The sequence below is a fragment of the Nansenia antarctica genome, assembly GCF_963989245.1.
Source record: "Nansenia antarctica genome assembly, chromosome: 2".
Lineage (NCBI taxonomy): Eukaryota > Metazoa > Chordata > Actinopteri > Argentiniformes > Microstomatidae > Nansenia > Nansenia antarctica.
This window is the reverse complement of record NC_137675.1, coordinates 74,091,241-74,113,059: the sequence shown is the minus strand read 5'-3', so window position 1 is coordinate 74,113,059 and position 21,819 is coordinate 74,091,241. Positions and strand designations below refer to the sequence as shown.

Below are 21,819 nucleotides of genomic sequence, written 5' to 3'. Positions count from 1 at the left end.
CTATCTACAAGACTGTCAACAGGAATTTCCCTGTCATGTGTGCAAACTTAAAGGGCACACACAGTAGTGTCACAGGTGAGAAGGAACAATGTAGAGTAAATGTTGTTCTCTGTATCTGATTCTGTGTGCAGTTCACTTGTTATTGTCATCCTGACTATACTGATGCTAAGGAGTAGAGATTAATAATTACAATATCCATAAGGCTAGATTGGATATTGCTTATTCACTAGCAATCAGTCATTGTAATGAGCACACGTAATGACAGATCCATAGTTTCTGCTGTGCATGTTAAGTAGAGTAAGTTCAATGAATCACAAACAAAGCTACAAACATGAAGTTTTTATCTTGTACCCGCTTATGATAGTCATGGTAGAAGTACAGGTAGTTTTTGTTGACCTAACCTCAACCACGCTTTGATACAGTGAAGCATCTCACCTGTCTCTTTATTCACTCTTCAGGACCTGTGGAGGTGAAGAAAGAGGAAGAGTCAAGGGAGGACATCTGGAACTTGCCTGGTAACTGGACTGACTTATATAGTGCCTTATTCCAAAGCGCTTTACAACGGCCTCTCATTCACCCATTCACACACACATTCACACACCAATGGCGGCAAGCTTCCATGCAAGGCGCCGGCCCGCTCACTGGGAGCAATTTGGGGTTCAATGTCTTGCCCAAGGACTTCAAACAATATCCATAATAATAGATTGGATATTTCTTATTCCTTGGTAAACAGTCATTGTAATGAGCACACATAACGGCAGATTCATAGTAGAGTAAGTTCAATGAAACACGAATAAAGCTACAAACAGTTTCTATCTTGTATCTCAATTACCCACCTATGACATATGAAGTAAAAGTATATATTGTTATCAGATGTTTGGGAGAGCAGACCTCTCCATGCAGTGAAGCATCTCACTTTATTCACTCGTCAAACTTTATTTGATTGTCTGACTCAGAACTTGAGAGGAGAAGGAGGAAGAAGGAGGAGGAAGAAGAAGAGGTGGAGGAGTACGAAGATCTTTGTGTTGAAGAGTATTTGTCTGAGAATTGCAGCGAAGAGGGCAGCAGTGATATGCAGTCTTCACAGTGACTTGTGGGTTGCTCACAGGGACTTTACACACCTTTGCATCAGGTGGGCGTGTGTAAATGTGTTTGATTGTATTTATCTTACCATTTTGCATTGGATTGTGCTGATGTTAATCAGCCCAATCCTGCTGGATTGTCTATCTATGGTGAGTTGATGCGTGCCCCCATTGACTTGAGTGGTTTGCTCTTCAGTAAATCAAGAGTGTCCAGGTCTGTCTGAACTGTTTTGTATTGTCATCTGAATGATGGCGTGTGATTAGTTTCAGGATCTCTCAGTAGGAACCTAGGTGCAGAGACTGATTTTTGCTGTGATTTTTGCTGTGATTTTTGTACATCTTACACGCTTCTAAAATAAAATATTCTTTGTCCTGCATCTATACCTGCTGTTCCTTCCATGGATTAGTAGGAAGCAAAAGTCAAGCTCACTCTGGTTTACAGAGCTTAACATATTTAATGATTGTATCAGTTTCAAGTGTTATTGTTACATCACATTACACAAGCGTAAGAGAGTTCCTTGACATTGTAGCACACAAAACACTGCAATGTTCTTCAGGAGCCCAAAGCATGGATGCCATACGTGGCGCCATCTTGGATTTTATAGAAAGTATGCCATGTGGAGTTCTGATGTAAATGATTATCAATCTGTCACATGAAAAACCTATCTGTCACATGAAATGGATGATAACCAATTAACACAAACTGTTATAAAAGGCAGAAACAACCACCAGTTAAAGTATTCACCTCCTTGGACTTATTTGTCACTGATCTAGCCTATTATTGAAAATTGTTTCTATATATCTATATCTATAGATATATATATATATATATATATATATATATAACCTAAAAGACCTCTTCATCCCCACTACCCTCCTGTACATTTTCTCTGCTGTAAATAAAGTATTCTGACTGCCAATGGCTGCTGGTCCTAGCATAGATTTGTTTTTCTTATGATAACTGATGTAGGCTATGGATGATTCACTTAAAATCTATTATACAAATATATATAAATGCATATATTATACAAACCACTTACTATCTATTATACATAATAGATATGTAACAAGCCATGCATGTCACCCATCTTATCATCTTTCGCTCTGGATTTGAACTTGATCTTTCTGTGAATGGGTCTCCATGCCGTATAGCGAGATGAGCCTCCTGAATTTGCACCTAAAACGCAGTGAAAACTTTCATTTATAATTTCGACCGCAGCAGAAAAAAAGTCCCCAAATAGTCCCGTGCGATGTTGTCATCGTTGATGTTGGTACTGACAATAGACAACATTTCGGTGAAGTCATTTAAAAAGATAGCACACTTTGGGGTCTATTGTTATAACAACCACAGGGGGTTGGGGTTTTAACAGTAGACTATAGCATGATGTTCAAAGGAGCAAAAAAATCACAAGGGATATTACAGTTCAGTTCAGGGCGTCAGCAAATATATAGGCAGTCTCTGCCTTGTAGAATACTCAAAACTAGAGCCTGGAGGAGACGTCTCAATAAGAACAGCAGGTCCGTCGCTATTTAACCGGGTTTCTGTAAAAAATAAAAAAATAAAAATAAAAAATGCAGTCACCTTTATGTTCAGAAATTAGTTCGTGGTTAATAACAAAAGTCTAAAAGGCTATTGCTTAGTGATGGAACAGTGTGAAGACATGTGATGAATGAATTCATTCATTCATTCATTCATTCATTCATTCATTCATTCATTCATTCAAGACATGTGATGACTTTCTTGCGCTTGCACAATTCCTTCTTGCTCATCCACGGACAGGTTTCCAAGCAGGTTTGTCTAGTTCTGCCAAGTACCTCTGCCCCACTCCAGATCCATCTAGTCGTGATTGGGGAAATCACTGGCACCCGGAAACACGTCTCCTTCCTCCACTTCATAGGCGAGTGGCTGAATGTCACAGAACAGAAGGGCGCGACGACTGACTGACAATCGCTAATTTAGTTGTTGAGTCGACAGGTGAGTTTCGACATCCTTTCATCAGCATTCACCGTTTGTACTTCGAAGGCGAGATGTTGTAATTAGCAGAATTATGTCATACGATTTTACATACAAGTATAGTTATGCAGCAATTATAGTTATATAATTATAGTTATGCAAGGGAAACGTCCAGGCTTTCTTTATTATTATTATTGTTTAAACAGACTACACTGGTGGCCCATACGAAGCCGCTTGTGCCACAGACGTCTAGATGAGCGTGCAAGGCTATTTTATCATTTATTTATCCAAAATTGTTAAGTTGGGTCGCATGAGGAGTGATAAGACCGCCCACGCTTTCAAGAAACCGTTGATGATAAATGGTCTTAATTAGTTGCATAACTGTCCTAACTTTCATCACCTCTCAAGTAAGCGATCAGCTGTTTGTTTCGTTTTTTCTAACTTATCTGTGTGATGTTGTTTCGCCTCGCTGTGAATCATGATGGGCTACATTTTCACTATGGTAATTGACCGTTGATTGCATGTTACTCCAGATCAACTACAGCAGTGTCTCACAAAAATAACTACAGCCTGTCCCTTCTAAAAGTTTGCCAGTAAAAAAGGTCACTTAGAATTCACATTGTGTGAATCCAGGTTGACACACAACATCTATTTCTGTTTACCTCACCTGTTTTCTACACTTGTGCAAGTGTATTTAATCTGTCAAATGTGTGTGTCCCTCAGGTCTACAGATATGGACGACCAGAGTGATTTGATTGACAGGCTGCGGACAGTGTTCCGTTCAGGCATTACTGTTCCAGAGAAGTTTCGCCAAACCCAGTTAAAGAACCTCCTCTCTCTAGTCAAAGACAATGAGCAACAGATCCTAGATGCACTCCACAAGGACCTCCACAAGGTACTTAAACACTTCCATTATTAGGAGGCAATACTGTATTGTCCAGCCCTCCTTCAGGTATGGTCCACAGTGTGCCTCTTGTAAAATGCATACATCTTCCTCATAGCTAGATTATCATGAGTGGGATGGCCTTCTCAACTCACCCATCAGAGTTGAACTTTCCAGAGACAGTTGACCCACCCCATATTGGAATAACATTTGAAAGAACAGATTGACGTCATATATTATGGCCAGACATGGTTATCTTTCACATGTGGAAATGTAAATATTGAGATTTATTCACATATCTGGAGGGAAACCTGATCAAAGTTCAACTGTGATGGCTGAGTGGAGAAAGCTGTCCAGTTCCATGAGTTAGGGTTAGTAATTGGGCTACGTCAGCTATTATTCCCACTGATATTTACTCTGAGCACCATTGTTTTCGAGACACATTTCACGCACTGTGATGAATTTGTCAGCAGCAGTCACTTTGACCTGAACATGGTTGCTGACACTCCATCCCACACACTCACACTCACACGCATACATAGAAACAAGCTCCTGTCATCCATTCTCACTCTATTCCCTTCTCTCTTTCTCTTTCTCAGCCCAAATTTGAGTCCATGTTGTCAGAAATAGAAATTGTGACAAACGACCTGTACGTCGCAATGGACAACCTCAATACCTGGATGCAGCCAGAATATGGAGGGACAAATTTGGTAAGGCCTTGCCATTCATACTCTCTGTTAACTGCAATTTAGCAAACACACACATCTCATGTCGAGCTGCTCATTAACCATGTGGAATCTATGCAAGTGAGTTAACTTGCATTCTACTGTATGATAGTCAAAGTGAACATTGTCTCTCTGTCTCTTTCTCTCGCCTCCTCCATCTCTCCTTATTTTATAAGGCTACAAAGATGGATCACTGTTTTGTGCGCAGGCAACCCTTGGGGGTTGTTTTAATCATAGGGGCGTGGAACTACCCCTTTCAGCTCATCCTGTTACCCCTGATAGGGGCAATCGCTGCAGGTAAACGTCTATGCATATGTTTTGCCTTCAGAGGCTTTGAATCGAATTCTGATATCATTTCTGATTCTGTGATGTCATCAACCAGGAAACTGTGCCATTGTCAAGCCGTCAGAGGTCTCGCAGGCCACAGAGAAACTCCTGACGGAACTCCTCCCCCAGTACCTGTCACAGGTAACACCTGGAAATGCATACCTGTCTGCATACCTGTTGCTTATCTGTTGCGTATTTATACCTGTGAATTTGATCAATGCAGGAGTGCTTTGCGGTTGTGACTGGTGGTGCAGAGGTCACAAAGGCATTGGTGGAGAAGAGATTTGACCACATCTTCTACACAGGTAAAGCCACACAGAGAGCTATTTTGTGGAAATCTTCTTTACAATCAGTTTAGTTTTTTTACAGGGTAATGTTTGTTCCTCTCACCTCTCTCCTAATTTTTTTTCCATGTTGTAACATCACCACGCTCCTTCCTTTCCCCATTTCTCTCCCTTCCCCAGGCTCCCAGGCGGTGGCGCGCTCCATCCTCCAGGCGGCCTCGGCCAACCTCACCCCCGTCACCCTGGAGCTGGGCGGCAAGAGCCCCTGTCTGATCCACGGCAACATCCACATGCCCTCGGCCGCCGCCCGCCTAGTCTGGTCCAAGTTCTTCAATGCAGGCCAGAGCTGCGTGGCACCTGATTACGTGCTCTGCACCGAGGCCACCCGTGATGCCCTGCTGCCTGCCATCCGCAAGACCCTGGAGAGGTTCTACGGCGCAGACCCCCAGACGGGCCCGGATATGGGCCGCATCGTCACACCTCGCCACTGGACCCGGCTGACGGAGATGCTGGGGAAGTCTCTGGGGAAGGTGGTGATTGGAGGGGAGAGCAATGAGGAGGACAAGTACATTGGTGAGTGTTTTTTGGGTGGGGGGGGGTTGTAAGTGTAGTGTAGTGTAGTACACTGCCAGCTGCTGGGGTTGTAAACAAAAGGAGGGTCATCGTGAGCAAAATGTTTTGGAGGACGGAAATTTGCTTCCAATCGAAAGATTAGATTCTGGGATCCAAGATTAGAAAGGTGCTGGATGTGGGTGTAGATTTCCTTTCGAGGGTCACTCTTTTTTTGCGGCAGGTTGTCATTGTAGAATACCTGTTCTTAACTGACTTGCCTTGTTAAATACTTTCCTATCAACCTCTCTAAATCAGCCCCTCTGCCCCCATCTCTCTGAAGCCCCCACAGTTGTGGTGGACGTGCTGGAGAATGATTCTCTGATGCAGGAGGAGATCTTCGGCCCCATCCTACCCATCATCACCATCGAATCTCTAGAGGAAGGAATTGACTTCATGAACCGCAGAGAGAAGCCTCTGGCCCTCTACGTCTTCTCTGACGAGGCCTCGGTAAGACCAAGGCAACTTTCTTCTTCATGCTTTCTCTTATCTGGAACTTAAAAGGTCAAGTGGAATGGAAGCAGCTTTCTGGGTTATGTTGATAAGGCAAACCTTTTCCAAAAGGTTTTGAAACATTTCAGTTTTTCCTTCACTGAAGGGTATGTGTTCTTCATTTCCGTTAATAGCGGAAATGAGTCCAGTTCGTAATTTGCTCCTGTAAGAATATGATAAATGGATGTTGTTGCCACGCTATCTCTAACAGAATATTCATTGCCCCTCCTTCCCCAAGATTATAAAGACAGTGATGGAAAACACTAGCAGTGGAGGCTTCTGCTCCAACGATGGTATAGTCCACATGGCTCTGCCAAGCCTTCCCTTTGGAGGAGTGGGTAAGTGTGTGGGTGTGTCACCCATGTGCCAGTGCTCTTTTACCTCAGATTAAAACCACTAGCTATTGACCTAAAGTAATAACCTATTATCAATTCAAGCTGTTATACTGTAGTATAGATGTTGCTTTTTTTTTTTTTTTACTCCCTTTAACAATGTAAAGCACTTTGCACTTGCAAACCAATTGCTATGGGGTTTCCCTAACCTGCCCCCCCTCCCTGCTGCTCCAGGAATGAGTGGGATGGGCAGCTACCACGGGCGCTGGAGCTTCGAGACGTTTAGCCACAAACGCGGTTGCCTGCTCCGAAGCTGGGGTCTGGAGAAGATCAACATACTACGTTACCCCCCCTACACAGAGTTCAACCTGTATTGGCTGCAATGGGCCACCACTTACAAGGGCTGGGGAAGCTCATGCTCCATCTTGTGAGACTGCGGTGTGTGTGTGCGCGCGCAGGTGCCTGTGTTACTGAAGACTACTCGCATGAAAAAAAAGAAAAACTTAATTCCGTGCCCTACCCTCACTTCCCCATTATTTCCCTAGCTGGTAGTTTGCACAACTTGTTTACTTAAGACATTTTAAGTATTTTAGAGTTTTTTGTATCACTGTCAATTTGATAATCAATAATGTATTTTACATAGATAAAGAAATGTTTACTGCCCTTTTCTATTCACCTGAACTGAGGTCAAGCACTCAACAAGTTTCTGGTTTCCTGGATACACACACAATATTTTAGTCAAGAGCTAAGGGGGGGGAAAGGCTGAACTTGTGGCTCTGGTTTAACCAGTTACACATACCCCTACCTATTGCTGCTTTACCTGGTCTAAGCATCCACTGTTGAGTCTTCTGATTGTTGCAGATGGAGAGAAGGAATCCACTGTATACTATTGAAATAACTATTGAAATATTATATTTGTATTTCCTTCTACTAAGGTCAATGGGGAGCCACATGGCCTTAAGCGTGGCAAGCCACTTGCACAAAACCCCTTCATTTAAAGATGGGGCTGGTTTTTCCACGGCTAATGCCTTATACTGTTCTTCTCTCTGTTACAGAGTGGTATTGTTACAGGTGCAATATGAATGATGTTCATTGTATGTAATGTTTGTTGGTAGATGGAGATAACTAAGTTTGGGTTACTTTTCTTTGGTGGTAGGTTTCAATAAATAAATGGCAACTATTTCATGTGATTGTGATCAATTGATGTTTTTGTTAATTATTTGGAGGTCTGTTCATTTTATGAGTGCTATAATATAAATAAAAAATTCATAAGATATTGTAACTAATAAAATTCTATTGATGAATACATTTGTTGGCTCAGTACTTAAACTTCATCTGGACAATTGCTGTGATGTATTGGTTTAAAGAAAAATTACACTGAACCTGTTATGTTGAACACTACAGTATAGCCCCCCCTGTTGGTCTTCAGGCAGGTGTGCAGGCTATTCCATCCTGACAACTGCTTCAGCAAATCAGGACCTCAATTAGCAGTTGAATCAGGTGTTTCTGCTGGTTTGGAACAAAGGCCTGCACAGCACGCACACTCTAGCTGTCATAGACCTGGGGGGTATTCCATCAATGTTGTTAAAGGAAAATCTTGAGTGATCAATAAGCCTGGATTTTCCTTTAGCAACGTTGATGGAATACCCCCCAGGGTTGGGACCAGTAAAGTGGGTAAAATTATGTAATTGAGTAAAGATACCATGTTTTCATCATCAGAAGACAAAGAATACACAACAATGCAAAAAATATTATAAGGCTTTCTTTATTTACGGCTCAAAATCCCAAGTGATGTCATAGATCCTGGGCTCAAGTACAGCAGTGTGAGGCACACTACACCTACATGGGTCACATTAATATTCTAAAAGACACTTTTCAAACTGAAACGAAAAATGAATAGACATGATTTGTGTTGCTGGTCTTTAAGATGTGCATCAATACAAATATTCTACATTTTTTTACCTGAACATCAGCTGTCATCAAGCAAGCTCAACACCAGCTTAGGTATGATTTAGAGACCATTTTATTTCAGTTTATTCAAACAGACATTACTTCTAACTATCAGTTTAAAAAAACTGAAATAATTTGAGGGCTATGCATTCCACAATATAGAGATAATACTCTGTGGTAAGTGAGTATAGTGTATTTCTATACATGGAAACCGTACACATCTTTAGAGTTTTGGTCTAAATTATATCAAATTAATAAAAAATGTAAATATCCAAATGTTGCTGCTGCTGCCTCTTCTTTCGTTCTAGAGGTCCATCCAGCACAGAGGTATAGAACACGTTGGGTGCATCTCAATAGTCTACAACTGTTTCCTCTCCTTGTCTCCTTTCCTTCATATGTACTCTGAAACTTAGGTTAAGAGAAAAGCAACATTGCATGCTGCACAGCAACATGGTGCAGGTCTAACGAGAATTCTCTTTCACCTGTCCAGTGCTTTAGTGAAAGTGCATACAGAGGAAAGGGGGCCAAGGTTGGGAGCCACTTTAGACTATCGCATCCATATACATCTTTCTGCTTCGGTGTCAGTTCAGGGCTCGGGTTTGTAGGAGGAAGGGGGGTTGTTCCCAATGGGTCCCTGGTCGGGGATAGGGGTTTCGGAGGTGGGCGAGGGGCTGGCGGCCGCAGGGGGCTCCTTCTGGACCAGTTCAGGGCCATCCTGGCCCGCCTGAGGAGGATGCACCAGGACCCGGTCTATGATGCCGAAGTCCTGGGCCTCTATGGGGCTCATGTAACGGTCCCTCTCCATCACACCCTCTAGGAAACACAGAGGAAAGAGGGAGATAAGAGGAGAGATGTGTAGTGAGCGTGAACTATGCAACCTAATAAAGAAATGCTGTGTGATGGCTTAAGAAAATGCAACCCATCATCATAAAATATAAAATGATGATCAAATGTATAATAAATTGGAAAAGTGTAGGCTAATGCAAGCTATTAACCGTTATCATTACTAGTAGAATATATATTATATACCATCACTTTGTTCTTATACACTTCACAATATTCAGTTGTGTTTCAGTTGTCATTCTGTTGATGATTATGTGGACAATGAGGAGGGGGGCTCAGTTGGTCACCAAGTTACTTAACTCAAAATAAGAGCTATTGGATTAGCTACAGGAGTCAATAATTGACATCCGTTCTTAGCATAGGACTCAGAGGAACCTTCCCATATCATTGTGGGAGCTTGTATGTTGTCTGTCTGGAACATGTTAGGCTTTCCCTCTTTGAGCCAGACTGTAAGGTCCCCCTGACTTACCTATGGTTGTCAAAAGCTGGCCGGTGTGTTTAGCATATATGCGGTTGATCTGTCTCTTCAGCTTCATGATCTCCTCGGCCTGAATGGCGATGTCTGTGGCCTGACCCTAAACACGAAGAAGATAAGAAGAAACCTGTGTTTTACCATCATAGCAGCACAGAAAGCTGAAGTCATCAAATACTGACTTAAATAGTCCACGGTTAGATAACTAATTTCTTTGTGCCCATACCTGATTCAGTGGAGGCTGAATCAGAGGGTGGGCTCATTGGAATGCATGGGATGGAATGAGGAATGCTATTGGTTTTGCCATGCATGACAATGAGCCCATCCTCCGATTTCTACCTCCACCAGCCTCCCCTGGCCTGATCTCATCCTCCTCCTAAATCTCTTTCCAACCTCTTTCCAACCTCCTTCCTTAACATCCACTCATCTCTCAAGACATGCTGTTGGGGTGTTACTGTCAATCCCACATCTGTGTACCTCTTCCCATTGCCCTTGTACACGCTCCCATAGTTCACGCCACTCAACATGCTTCCCCCTGGCCCTTACCCTCTCACCCCTTGCCACCTACCTGTATGCCTCTTCCCAGGGTGCTTGCTCCTCTGCTTCTCCTCCCTCACCCCCCTACTTACTTAGTTGTAACCCTCTCACCCTTCACCCCCCCCCCCCCCCCCCCCTACCCCCACCACCTGCTGCCTCTCGACTCCGTCGCCCCCTGGTTCTTACCCTGGCTCCTCCGGATGGCTGGTGCACCATGATGCGGGCGTTGGGCAGGGAGTGCCTCATGCCAGCTGTGCCTGCAGCCAGGAGAAGGCTGCCCATGCTGGCTGCTTGGCCCACGCACCACGTGGAGATGGGGTTCAGGATGTACTGCATGGTGTCATAGATGGCCAGGCCCGCTGTCACTACTCCACCTGGGAGGGAGGGAGGGAGAGAGGAGAGGAACTGTCACTGTGCGTGTCTGATACTGGTGCGACATACAAACCTAAAGGGAGAACTTTTTTTTCAGTTTTGGACCACAACTCTGTCCCTCCCTCCCTCGCTCCCTCTCCCCCTCCCCCTCCCTCCCTCCCTCTCTCTCTCTCCCTCTCTCTCTCTCTTCCTCCCTCCCTCTCTCACCAGGGCTGTTGATGTACATGTGGATGGGTTTGTTGTTGCTCTCTGACTGCAGAAAGAGTAGCTGTGCGATGACCAGACTGGCAATAGTGTCGTCAATCTGAAGAGAGAGAGAGAGAGAGAGAGATGAACAAGTGCATCACAGGAGTTGTTAACCTAGCCGTTATCTGGTAAACACTGTGTTCTAGTAGGAAGGAAGGAAGGAAGAACAAGGAAGAACTCCCGCACAATGTACGAACAAAGGCCCACTTATTATATTGCCAGCATGTTGGTCCGAAGACCTTTGTCAAAGCACACAGCCTAATCCATGAAACAGAGTAATGGCGCTTTTCCACTATCGGCCCGTCTCGGATCGGGTCGGCTCGCTTCGGCACGCTTTTGAACAGTTCTGGTTTTCCACTATACACAACAGACCAGGAACGAGTAGGAGGAGTAGGCAATAGTAGGCGGAGTTACGCGTCATAAAAGCGCGCCATGGTGGTGACGTATATTTTCACGAGACACAACACAGCCACAACAATAGCGACATGGAGGAACTTGAAGCTATCGTATACTTTTTCCTCGGCATGTGGTATATTATTAACCGTGTTTTTTTGGAGAGAAAGAGAAAGAGAGAGAGGAAGCTATGTACACATAATAAAGTCATGTTTTTTGAACCCTTAAAACCACTGCCTTCACTTGTCTGCTTTATGAACTGTAGTATCATTGTGTGCCGTGTTATTCACAGACAAACACGGTGCCCGGAGGCACCCTTTGCGGGTTAATAACTGTGATTTACCGTGGGTTAGGATAACAATTCAAACGTGTCCGGATAGGGGAGAGGACAGGGAATCCAAAACCATTTGAATGGTGTCGATACGACACTGCCATCACGGTCGACACAGCGCGGAGCGAATTCCCTGTTAAAACGTTTCTCTCCCCCCGTCTGTCAACGGGAGTTTCAATCAGCTGGCGCGGTGCTGCGAGCAGCAGCGGGTTCATTGAGTTTACGGTTAAAAGCATAACTTCTCGGGGTGTAAAGCACTCTCTCTATTTCGGGCTAAACTGTGCAGTGTAGCCGGCGTCCTGGTTCCTCCAGCAACCGGACACTACCATAAATAACAACAAATATGTAATATGTAAATATGTATAATACCACGTTCATTGATAAAATGACGCCAGGGATGGAAAGGGGTGATGGCAGTTTTAGAAGGGGGATGATGAAGCTCTGGACTATGGAACGGCACAGCACAACGGGGGGAAATGCGATAAGAATTATGTCAAAATGCAGCACCATCATGCACAGATCAGCCTTAAAGCATGTAACGTTAGATATATAACGTTATACAGGGAGCGATGTATTTCTACGGAAAGGCTGATAGATTGTAGAATCTTCTTGTCAGTAAAACGATGGAATCAATCTATTGAGGATTGTGATCTTAAATGCGTTGTGTCATCTCAGGATAGATTAGGTGCACAGCATACACGATTGGACAAGGAAATAGGATGTTCAACACGGGTCGGAATCTCTGTACTTGATTTATTAAGACAGTCAGCGAATGGTCCATCAGCACAGTATCTCAGCATCGGCATTCAATGACCATTCCACGACATTCCACGACATCATTATGACATACAGACAGGCTGATAGATACGAGTGCAGCGCTGTCTTGCTGGTAGTCAAATATATGTATTTATACAGCATGTTACGTGCCTGTTAGCCTACTTGCCGCTTTCAGTTCTAGTAGATTTGTAGTTTAGATCTCGCAACCAGGGATTGGGAAGCGATGTATTTCTACGAAAAGGCTGACTGACGCGGGGCTCCAATCTCCGCGTTTATAGAGTGCTCCGGTGTCTTGCTGGTAGTCAAATATATTTATTTATATATACAGCATATGGATGTTACGTGCCTGTTACCTGCCGATTTCAGTTCTAGTAGTTTAGATCTCGCAACCAGGGAAACGCCAACAAGACGCGAATCTACCGGCATTTGACTCATGAGTGAACGGCGAAAATGCCTGGACGGCACAGCTTGGGATTCCATTGAAGTTACAGGGAACTATGTGTGAAAGAGGCTTAAATGTTGAAATAACAGTAATACAATGTTCATTGATAAAATGACATAAGGGATGGAAAGGGGAGATGGCAGTTTTAGAAGGGGGTGTTTTGAGTGAAGTTTTGATGAAGCTCTGGACTGAGGGACAGCATAGGCACAGCACATCGCCATAATAGCGATTTTTTGGTTATGCTTGTTGTAAATAAAAGTTCTATGATGCATTGAAATGACATTAAACTAAGATAATACGATGGTTATCATATTTTTTCAAATCCTTATTAATACGTTATTACAGAAACTGTAAGTGACATTTTCCTAGAGCAAAATCTGTTGTGGTATTTAAAAATGGCGGTTAGTGATGAAATCTATGAACATGGGATGACGATTTCCATTGACCAATCAACGGTGTGCAGCGTCACACGTCACACGCAGCCTGGCAAAAAGGTTCCGGGTCTCAAAAAAGGTTCCTGCCCATGATGGGTAGCTAAAGAAGCGACCCGACCCGACCCGACCCGACCCAGGCCGACAAATGGAAAAGCGCCAAAGAAGCAGGCCAGCCCGGGCTGACCCGGGTCAGCCCTCTAGTGGAAAAGCCCCATAACATAGGTATATCCACAGTCCACACAGCATGAAACTTGAAACATACCGGCCCCATTACACAGATGATCCTCTCCCTCAGGAGACGTGAGTATATATCATACGCTCGCTCTCCTCGACCCTGATAGAGAACGAGAAGGAGAGAGATGAAAGGTCCGCAAACAGTAAGAAAAGACTACCATGGTCCAGAGAGGAAGGTAGGTGACTACACATTTCATAACAACTTTAGTTAGGCCTAATCCCAGTTGCATCTATTGCTAGCCCTGAACATGGGTCTGTTGAGGTTCCAGTGCTTACCGTCTGTTCTACGACGATAGGTACAAGCGGACTCCTCAATAGAGAACTGTGATGGATGGATCTGCATCCTTTTAACGTTGACACCCCACACTGCAACACCCTCTGAGAGAGAGAGAGAGAGAGAGAGAGAGAGAGAGAGAGAGAGAGAGAGAGAGAGAGAGAGAGAGAGAGAGAGAGAGAGAGAGAGAGAGAGAGAGAGAGGAGAGAGAGAGAGAGAGTTTCCAAGATAATACATTTAAATGTTTTTCTTGGAAATTATAAAACATGTGCGTTTACATATCATTAATTGAATTTCATACACTTGCATTATGTACATTTTGACCACTCTGGTCCTCTGTGTTATACAAGCTGATCTTTCATCATCATCATTATTAATTATTATAAATTATTATTATCATTTTAAGTACCCCTGCTCCACTACCCCCGCTATCCCTCACCTCCGCTCTTCCTCACCCCTACCTCCTCCGTCTCTCTCCCCTCTATCTGACTGTTAGTATTTTAATGCATCTGTATTTGCCAGTGTTTTATTGTTTTATTGTTGTATTGTATTACTTACTTTTACTTTTATTGTATTACCCCCCCCCCCCCCCCCAAAAAAAAAGAGCCATTGCTTTTTGGTCAGGCTGCATTTGTAAATAAGAATTTGTTCTTACATGTTTGCCTGGTTAAATAAAGGTTAAATAAAATAAATAAAAATAAAAATAGTATTATCATCATCATCATCATCATCAACATCAACATCAACACCACCACTTCCTCCTCTCACGAAGTTGAAATTGAAATGCCATACGCTTGCCCATTTTGCAACTGCAAATGCAATATATTTAAAAGGTAATGTTGACATAACTATGTATCAATTTAGCAAATAAACACGCGAGTTAGCTCGCTAAACCATGGAGGTGGTTACACAAGTGCATGTCATCATCGCATGTTTAAAATGATTCATCTGAGATGAGGGAGAACGGGTATGACTGACAACACCCATACGGACAATGAGTTCCCCTGTAGTTTACAACGCAGAAAAAACATATATGTGTTCAATGTTGATCAAGAATACTTACTCGTACAAGCATATTTTATAATGTGCAATCCCCTCTGTGTGACCCCAAATGTAACCGGAACTAAATACCCCTCTGACCATTGAACTGTTCCTGAAGTCATTACGGTAACATTCCTCCATCATGTGACGAGTTTGTTTACAGCCCCGAATGTTGCCCATGGCCGCTAGAGGGCAATGCTGCACTATAAATTCCACTAGGGTAAACTTATTAGGTGGCATCGTAATAACAAGGTTTTGGATAACAAATAATTTAAAGTAGGCTACTACCAAGAGTACATTTTCATGTATGCAAAGATGTAGGAACGCTAGCAACCTTTTTGAATAACATGAATTTGTATCAAAAGACCCTAGGGTGTATTGCATTGATATTGATACTGGAATTCTCCCAGTCAAGAAAGCCAAAATAATAACCCGTGACATCATATTAGATGGCGAAGTCTATAAATAAAGAAATGTAAAACGAACACATGACATGACATGACAGACCAGTATTGAATAGCCTAATGAAATCCTCGTGGCAATGTGTCCTGCAGACGAAAAAACCCCGCCTCAGAAGAGCTCAAAACCACTGATGGCAGACACCCTTCTCCCAAATGCTCCTTCCTTAGCTCACACATTATACCAGAGTATAGCTGATATTGTTTGTCATAATTCACTTCTAACTGGCTCTTTTTGATAAGGAAACACGGGCCCCTCTTTCTGTGAAAATGACAGTCACAAAATAGCGCAGAAAGGAAAGAGAGAGTATTATTTGTACCATCATACCTAGGAGTATAGTCTAGGGGGGACGTCAGACAAAAGAACTTCAGGAAGAAAAAAAAAGATTCTACCTAGAACCAAAAAATACTTCTTCAGCTGTCCCTGTCGGAGAACTCTTTGAAATAGCTTTTGGGGGTTTCGTGTAGAAAGGAAAATTATTCTTTCAGGGACAGCCTTTTTAAAGAGTGGATGGATATGTAGTGCGTTTTCTCAGTCAGAGAGAGGGGGGGGCACTTGAGTCACACTGGCCCAGGCAGTCGGACAGTTTCATTTCGGTCTTTGAAGAGACAGGCCGGGACACTTTCACCCTTCCACTTGGCCGGGTAGTGATTTAGTGAACGTCGCAAACATGTCGAATAACATCGCCAACAGCAGCAACTTGGTAATCGCTCAAAAGGCAGTAAAGCAGCTGCGGCTGGAGGCGAGTGTCCGCAGGATCAAGGTAAAGACGCGACTGCAGACTGTCAGACAACTAAAACCGACTGGGTGTCAACTATTGACAGAACTGTCAACATGGCCCTTTGATTTAGCAACTAGTGGATTCGAGCCAGCCTGGTAAAAAGCCTTGGACAGTTATGTTGTGAGAGAAACCTGCGTTGTCATTTTTTTTTCTTTTCCGAATGCGCCACTTATTATGAACATGTTGTAACTGTCGGAGTAGCCCATGCAACAAAGCAACAAGTGGACTGAATAAGTGCCCAAGCGGGACGCCGTCTATCTTTCTGAATTTAAGGCGATTTCGGCAACCGCTCAACATGACTTTGTCATCAATATGTTGGTATCATTGTTTTACGGCATTTTGAACCCAAACAGTGCAATTGCAGAATTATTTGCAACAAGTTGGATTTAGAGGCTGCAGCACTTGGGGCGTCACAACTTTGCATAGATATATTTAATGGATTGTAGTGTAGCCGGTATGTAAATAATTGCTGCTAAAAATATGCTTCAAGAGATTGTGAAAAGTGATTTCCCGCTGGGCTCTGCAGTCCGATGAGAGCAAACAGCTGGTAGTTGCCGTGCAGTGCAACACAGTGGTGGCCTTTGTTGATTGTGGCTGTGTGACAGTGGTGCGATTGTTGGGCAGTTAGTTCTATTAAGGGAAAAGACCAGATTAGTTTTCGTGGAAGGCCTTAAACCACCTAGGAACACTCAAAGCATAGAATAATTCTGGAGATAAAGTGGGCCTATGTTAATAATTATATTATTATGAAATAGCTTGGGGATATATCATTATCACTTAACAAATGATCTTGCATCAAGGAAGAGCCCTAAGTATAAACGCAGTGATAAAAGATACATGATGTTGGTTAGCTGACTGTGAGTGTTTTTCAGTGTTTCCTCCCTCTATCTATGTATTCAAAGACCAGGCCTCTCTTGAAAGGGAGATCCTATGCCAATAATAAAGTCAATTTGTGTTTAAAATTATGTCATCTTTAGCCCATGTTGCTCTTTCTTTTTTAATCCCAGGTATCCCAGGCAGCAGCAGATCTGAAAACATTCTGTCTGCAAAACGCCCACAAAGACCCTCTCCTCATGGGGGTCCCCTCCAGTGACAACCCCTTCAGACCCCCCAAGTCCTGCGCTCTCTTCTGAGGTGAGACACACACACATGCTCAAACTTGAGAAAACAAGCACTAGGAGTATAGTGACAGCAGATGTGTTGTCTATGATTATCCTAATGATAAACACATTTCTCACTCTCTCTTTCAACTTATTACAATCAATCAAAATAGTGAAAATACCACTGCTTTAGCTGATGGTGCTGGAGCTGAAGAGTATCAAATAGAGTGACAAAAAGCAGCATCCACACACTCAAATCTGTGCAAAAATAATTATTTTATTGCAAGCTTTCAGTCATAGACCTTCTTCAGGCATAAAGCAGTGACAAGTGAATGCAGTAGTATAAAGGGTTCAAACAACATCATTTGATTAGCCAATGCACAACACTTGTGTCAAATATTTCACCTAGTGGCTAGACATCAAGGGAATTGTAGTCCTAGATTTAGGCCTGGGCTACACAGCGCCGGATTTGTCTGAAACGGTGAAGATGTGATATCGTTTGCACCTCACAGCTACACGACTCCGCCGAATTCGTGAGCTGAGATGGTGACGAGACGATAACGCTGGGACGGTGTTTCCGATTGTGCGTATTTTTTATAACGATGACGCGGACACCCACACATGTATTGTGGTTTACTTAATACTGTTCAGCACTTGGTTACATTCAAGGCATGACTTGTGCTATATAGGCTAAATACAATTATGAAAGCGTCAAATAACAAGTGTGCGCATCAAAGGTCTAGGCATTAGGCACGTAACATCCATATGCTGTATAAATAAAGTGATTGATTATTTTACGGTACTGTCTCAATTATATTTTAATCATTTTCTGGGTCTATCAGTACGCACATGCCCAGTGTACCTGAATACGCAGTTCCATGTGGCCAGAGATTCTTTTGCGCGACAATGAGAAAACGCTTGTGTGGCCTAGGCCTTAGTGAACTACAAAAGCCACATACACAAGTGTTCACTGAGACAAGAAACACCAAAATACATCAAATATTTACAATATAAACACATAACAGAACAAAAAACTATAGAGAAATGATACAACATGCAGACATCAGGTAGTAACCATCATATAGCATAGAACATAGTTCTATAGAACATAGTCTACAACCCCTAGGTTTGAATGAGGATTTCTACATGAGTGTTATGCTATGAATAAATTACTATAGGGTCTATAGTCATTTATTCATAGCATAACACTCATGTAGAAATCCTCATTCAAACCTAGGGGTTGTCGACTTTCTAGGGCAGGGGTCGGCAATAGGTGGCCCGTGGGCCATTGCTGGCCCGTCACCAACAATATTTGGCCCAGCAGATTATTTTGAGAATCCACATTATTTATTTTTTAATTTTTTTTACAATATCGGACCGACAGTCCAACACCGCGCCTATAATGTCCGAATAGAGAATCTACCTCCACCTGAATAATGCGTATTGTACTTGTATCCATGTTGAGAGTGAATGACACAGGGACAGACAATCAGGCAGCGGGGTGCACCGAAGCGCACTGACGCTGAACCCCTCATAGTGAATCATAAGTAGGTGGACAAGGCGTGGTGCTGAAATAGTCAACATGCGGTGTGTGGTTTGAAAAAAATAACATCAGCTCATTAAATCATTCAAACGTAATGTGTACGTATATGTGACTGCAACACACATATGAACAGTAACAAAGCAAATTCTGTTTAATTTTCTGAAAAACATTGACAACAAAATCGGCGCAAAGTGGTGGTAGGCCTATGCTCCTGAAACGACAGAGCGCTATTAGGGATAATAAGTACAATGAGCCATTCATTCAAAATATACAAAATACAATTAGGTTATTAAATACAATAACGACAGGCTTGGTACTCACTTAATGTGAAAAGTGGCATCTCCCATCGGTCACTATTTGCTTGATATCTGGTGATATTGACGTCACTTTAATCCGCAGGCAGTTTATTTTTATTTTTATGCATCAATCGATTCCTCTCTTGCGTCTTTATCACATTCATTGACGAAAAGGACGACTTGTATAGAAAGGGAACATCGTGAGCACGGAAGATGTGAGTCTCACAACGGCTCTGCATTGATGAAACCAGGTAGGATGAACGTATAGTTCGCTGTCCATTCCTCTTTAAATGCCCTGTTTCCACCGTCAACTTTCCTCTTTAGACCTTTGGAGAGTGACATGATGTTTCTCTTGCTAGCAGGTTAACTGTTTAGCTAACTTCACCCGGCACGCAAACAACCAATCCAATAATAAATAATGTGACCTTGTCTGGGAGGAGGGGGGAATAATTCAGAATAAAACGATGTTAAATAATTATTAGAATAAGTTAGGCTGCGATACATCGTCAGTCCACATATTTATTATTCAAAACTATGGAAAAGGGTGAAACTACGTTTCAACGTTGTTGAGAATCACAACACAAACTTGCTAGTCAAGCCTAATACTGCAACGTAATGGATTGGACTGCTACCTAGTTAACTAGAACACTACTTTACATTGTTAGCAGGCTCACAAAACAAGCTGTGTTAGTTGACTAGCGATGTGTACATTTTTCGAAAGAAAAGTCAAAGCATTAGAACGTGTCACATTTTTTAACAATCAATTACTTAAATTAGCCTTTGATTATGTTCTGGCCCGCCATCTAGTGGCTCAAAAAAAAATTGGCCCGAGGCCAAACCTAATTGCCGACCCCTGTTCTAGGGTGTGGATCCAAAAAAGCTCTCTCTGGCATAACCTCCTGTCAACATCACCCACTCTCTGAAGAGTAATCTGCTCTTATTTACAATCGTATTACTTATTACAATCAACAATGAGGTGGGCCATACCCCAAACTACACCGATTCTGTCTAGTTCTGTCTTGCTTTATCTCTACAGGCAATGCTGATGACGGAGGACCACACACTTCTGAACATTCCCCAAGGTCTTTCCTATTTACCGGACACTCTTCTCCCCCCTCTCTCCATCCCACCTTGTCCAATCACTGAAGACCTCAAGACACACAGACCTGGCCAGTAGGCTAGAGAAACACAGCACAACTGAGAAAAACTAGATTCATGAGATTCACTAGATTTTTTTCAGATTTTAAATGTTTGAAGTCCACAAACCATTGTTATGCAGCATTAAAAAGGAAATAGTGTTACAGGTGATATTTCTTGAAAAGAGTGACTGAGTTGTGTTTATATACAGTATGATAACAGATAACATGTGGAAATAGAGGGCTCAAACTCAGGTCATGCAACACCAATTGCATGTTTCAATACTGGTTTTATGGTATAGCTCATTCTAGAAAAATATGAAGGATCTTTTCTTAATTAATTTTTATTAAGTGTTATGGCTGTGGATCGCAATGAAATGCCTTACCTCAGAAAAGTCAGTGGCAATAGCCTGTTTAGTCAATTGAACACAAATCATACATGCTTTGCAGTCATTATTCAAAGTTGGTGTCCCCCCCACCCTCTTTAACCCTAGAATGTGCCTAGAATGTGCCAAGCTTCTGTTGTTAAATGCTCCAAATTCAAGGAAAAACAACCTGCAAGATATTAAAGGCCTCACATAGTGGGGACCTGCCTGCCAGGAAAACACTATAACACTATAGTAGTGGAGTTAATCAACCACAACATATTTTTATTACAACATGAAGTGTTGGGAAAGAAGGGTTGAGAAAAGCACAGCGCTGTGCCTCTTGTCCTCTTTCATGGCCATTGATAGGTGAAAGGTCTGGTTTGACCATTATTACCTAAGCTTTCAAATCAGAGGCCATGAACGAAAAGAGATGAGGAAATGAGACATGGCTAATTGTGTCCACAATGAATTGGGCAGTATGGATGCAGAGTCGTCTTTTCTTTCTTTTCGTTTTTTTCTTCTTTTTTTTTTTTTACAAGTATTGTTAACAAAATACTCTAATTTAAGGACTTAGAATGTTGTAAACACTGTCAACCTCTTGTGCCTTAACAGAACATGTATTGTATTTGTCGTAGATGGTACTGTAACATGTATCGATTGAATAAATGTTTTATTTCACCGTTAAGATCCTCTAGAGTCATGTTTCAAAAGGGACTTTTCAAAGACTGTCTTCGTATCTTCCGCATGCACACTCAGTTCTGATCACACAAACTACAGGCAGATGCAGAGATATACATGTCTAAAAAGGGCTGTATGTAGAGGAATGCGCTACAGAGAGTCGTGAGATCGGCCCAGAAGATCACCGGCGCCCCCCTCCCCTCTCTGGAAGAGCTGTACAACACACGCTGCCTCAGGAAGGCCTCCAAGATCTCCAGAGACCCATCCCATCCTGGGAACGAACACTTTGCTCGGCTGCCCTCGGACAGGCGGTTCAGGACCATGTTCGCAAGGACAAACAGACTGAAGCTCAGCTTCTACCCCAGGGCCATTCAGGCCCTGAACACAGCAAAGACCTAGGTTCTAGGCCCTGGACAATCTAGAC

The 21,819-nt window shown here is 42.8% G+C and overlaps 2 protein-coding genes across 2 annotated transcripts; one reads left to right on the top strand and one right to left on the bottom strand.

The window, feature by feature from the left end:
- Positions 1 to 3,769: 3,769 nt before the first annotated feature.
- On the top strand, positions 3,770 to 7,119 carry aldh3b1 (aldehyde dehydrogenase 3 family, member B1; the record flags this gene model as incomplete). Its single annotated transcript, XM_080524602.1, has 9 exons — positions 3,770 to 3,931; positions 4,519 to 4,629; positions 4,821 to 4,941; positions 5,027 to 5,112; positions 5,195 to 5,276; positions 5,436 to 5,828; positions 6,148 to 6,314; positions 6,595 to 6,694; positions 6,923 to 7,119. 9 exons carry the CDS (start codon positions 3,770 to 3,772, stop codon positions 7,117 to 7,119), a joined length of 1,419 nt encoding a protein of 472 aa, XP_080380728.1.
- Positions 7,120 to 8,435: 1,316 nt separating this feature from the next.
- clpp (caseinolytic mitochondrial matrix peptidase proteolytic subunit) lies at positions 8,436 to 15,117 on the bottom strand. Its single transcript, XM_080524297.1, has 7 exons — positions 15,057 to 15,117; positions 13,996 to 14,097; positions 13,748 to 13,819; positions 11,070 to 11,166; positions 10,677 to 10,864; positions 9,951 to 10,056; positions 8,436 to 9,451 (listed from the first exon to the last, which is right to left on the bottom strand). The coding sequence occupies exons 1-7, from the start codon at positions 15,066 to 15,068 to the stop codon at positions 9,225 to 9,227; spliced, it is 804 nt and encodes a 267-aa protein (XP_080380423.1). The 5' UTR covers positions 15,069 to 15,117; the 3' UTR covers positions 8,436 to 9,224.
- Positions 15,118 to 21,819: the final 6,702 nt, after the last annotated feature.

Coding starts and splice junctions, on each gene's coding strand:
- clpp (XM_080524297.1), bottom strand. Junction 11,167..13,747: donor TCATCTGTGTAATGGGGCCG/GTATGTTTCAAG, acceptor CTCTCTCTTCAG/ATTGACGACACTATTGCCAG. Junction 9,452..9,950: donor CCAGCTTTTGACAACCATAG/GTAAGTCAGGGG, acceptor TGTGTTTCCTAG/AGGGTGTGATGGAGAGGGAC.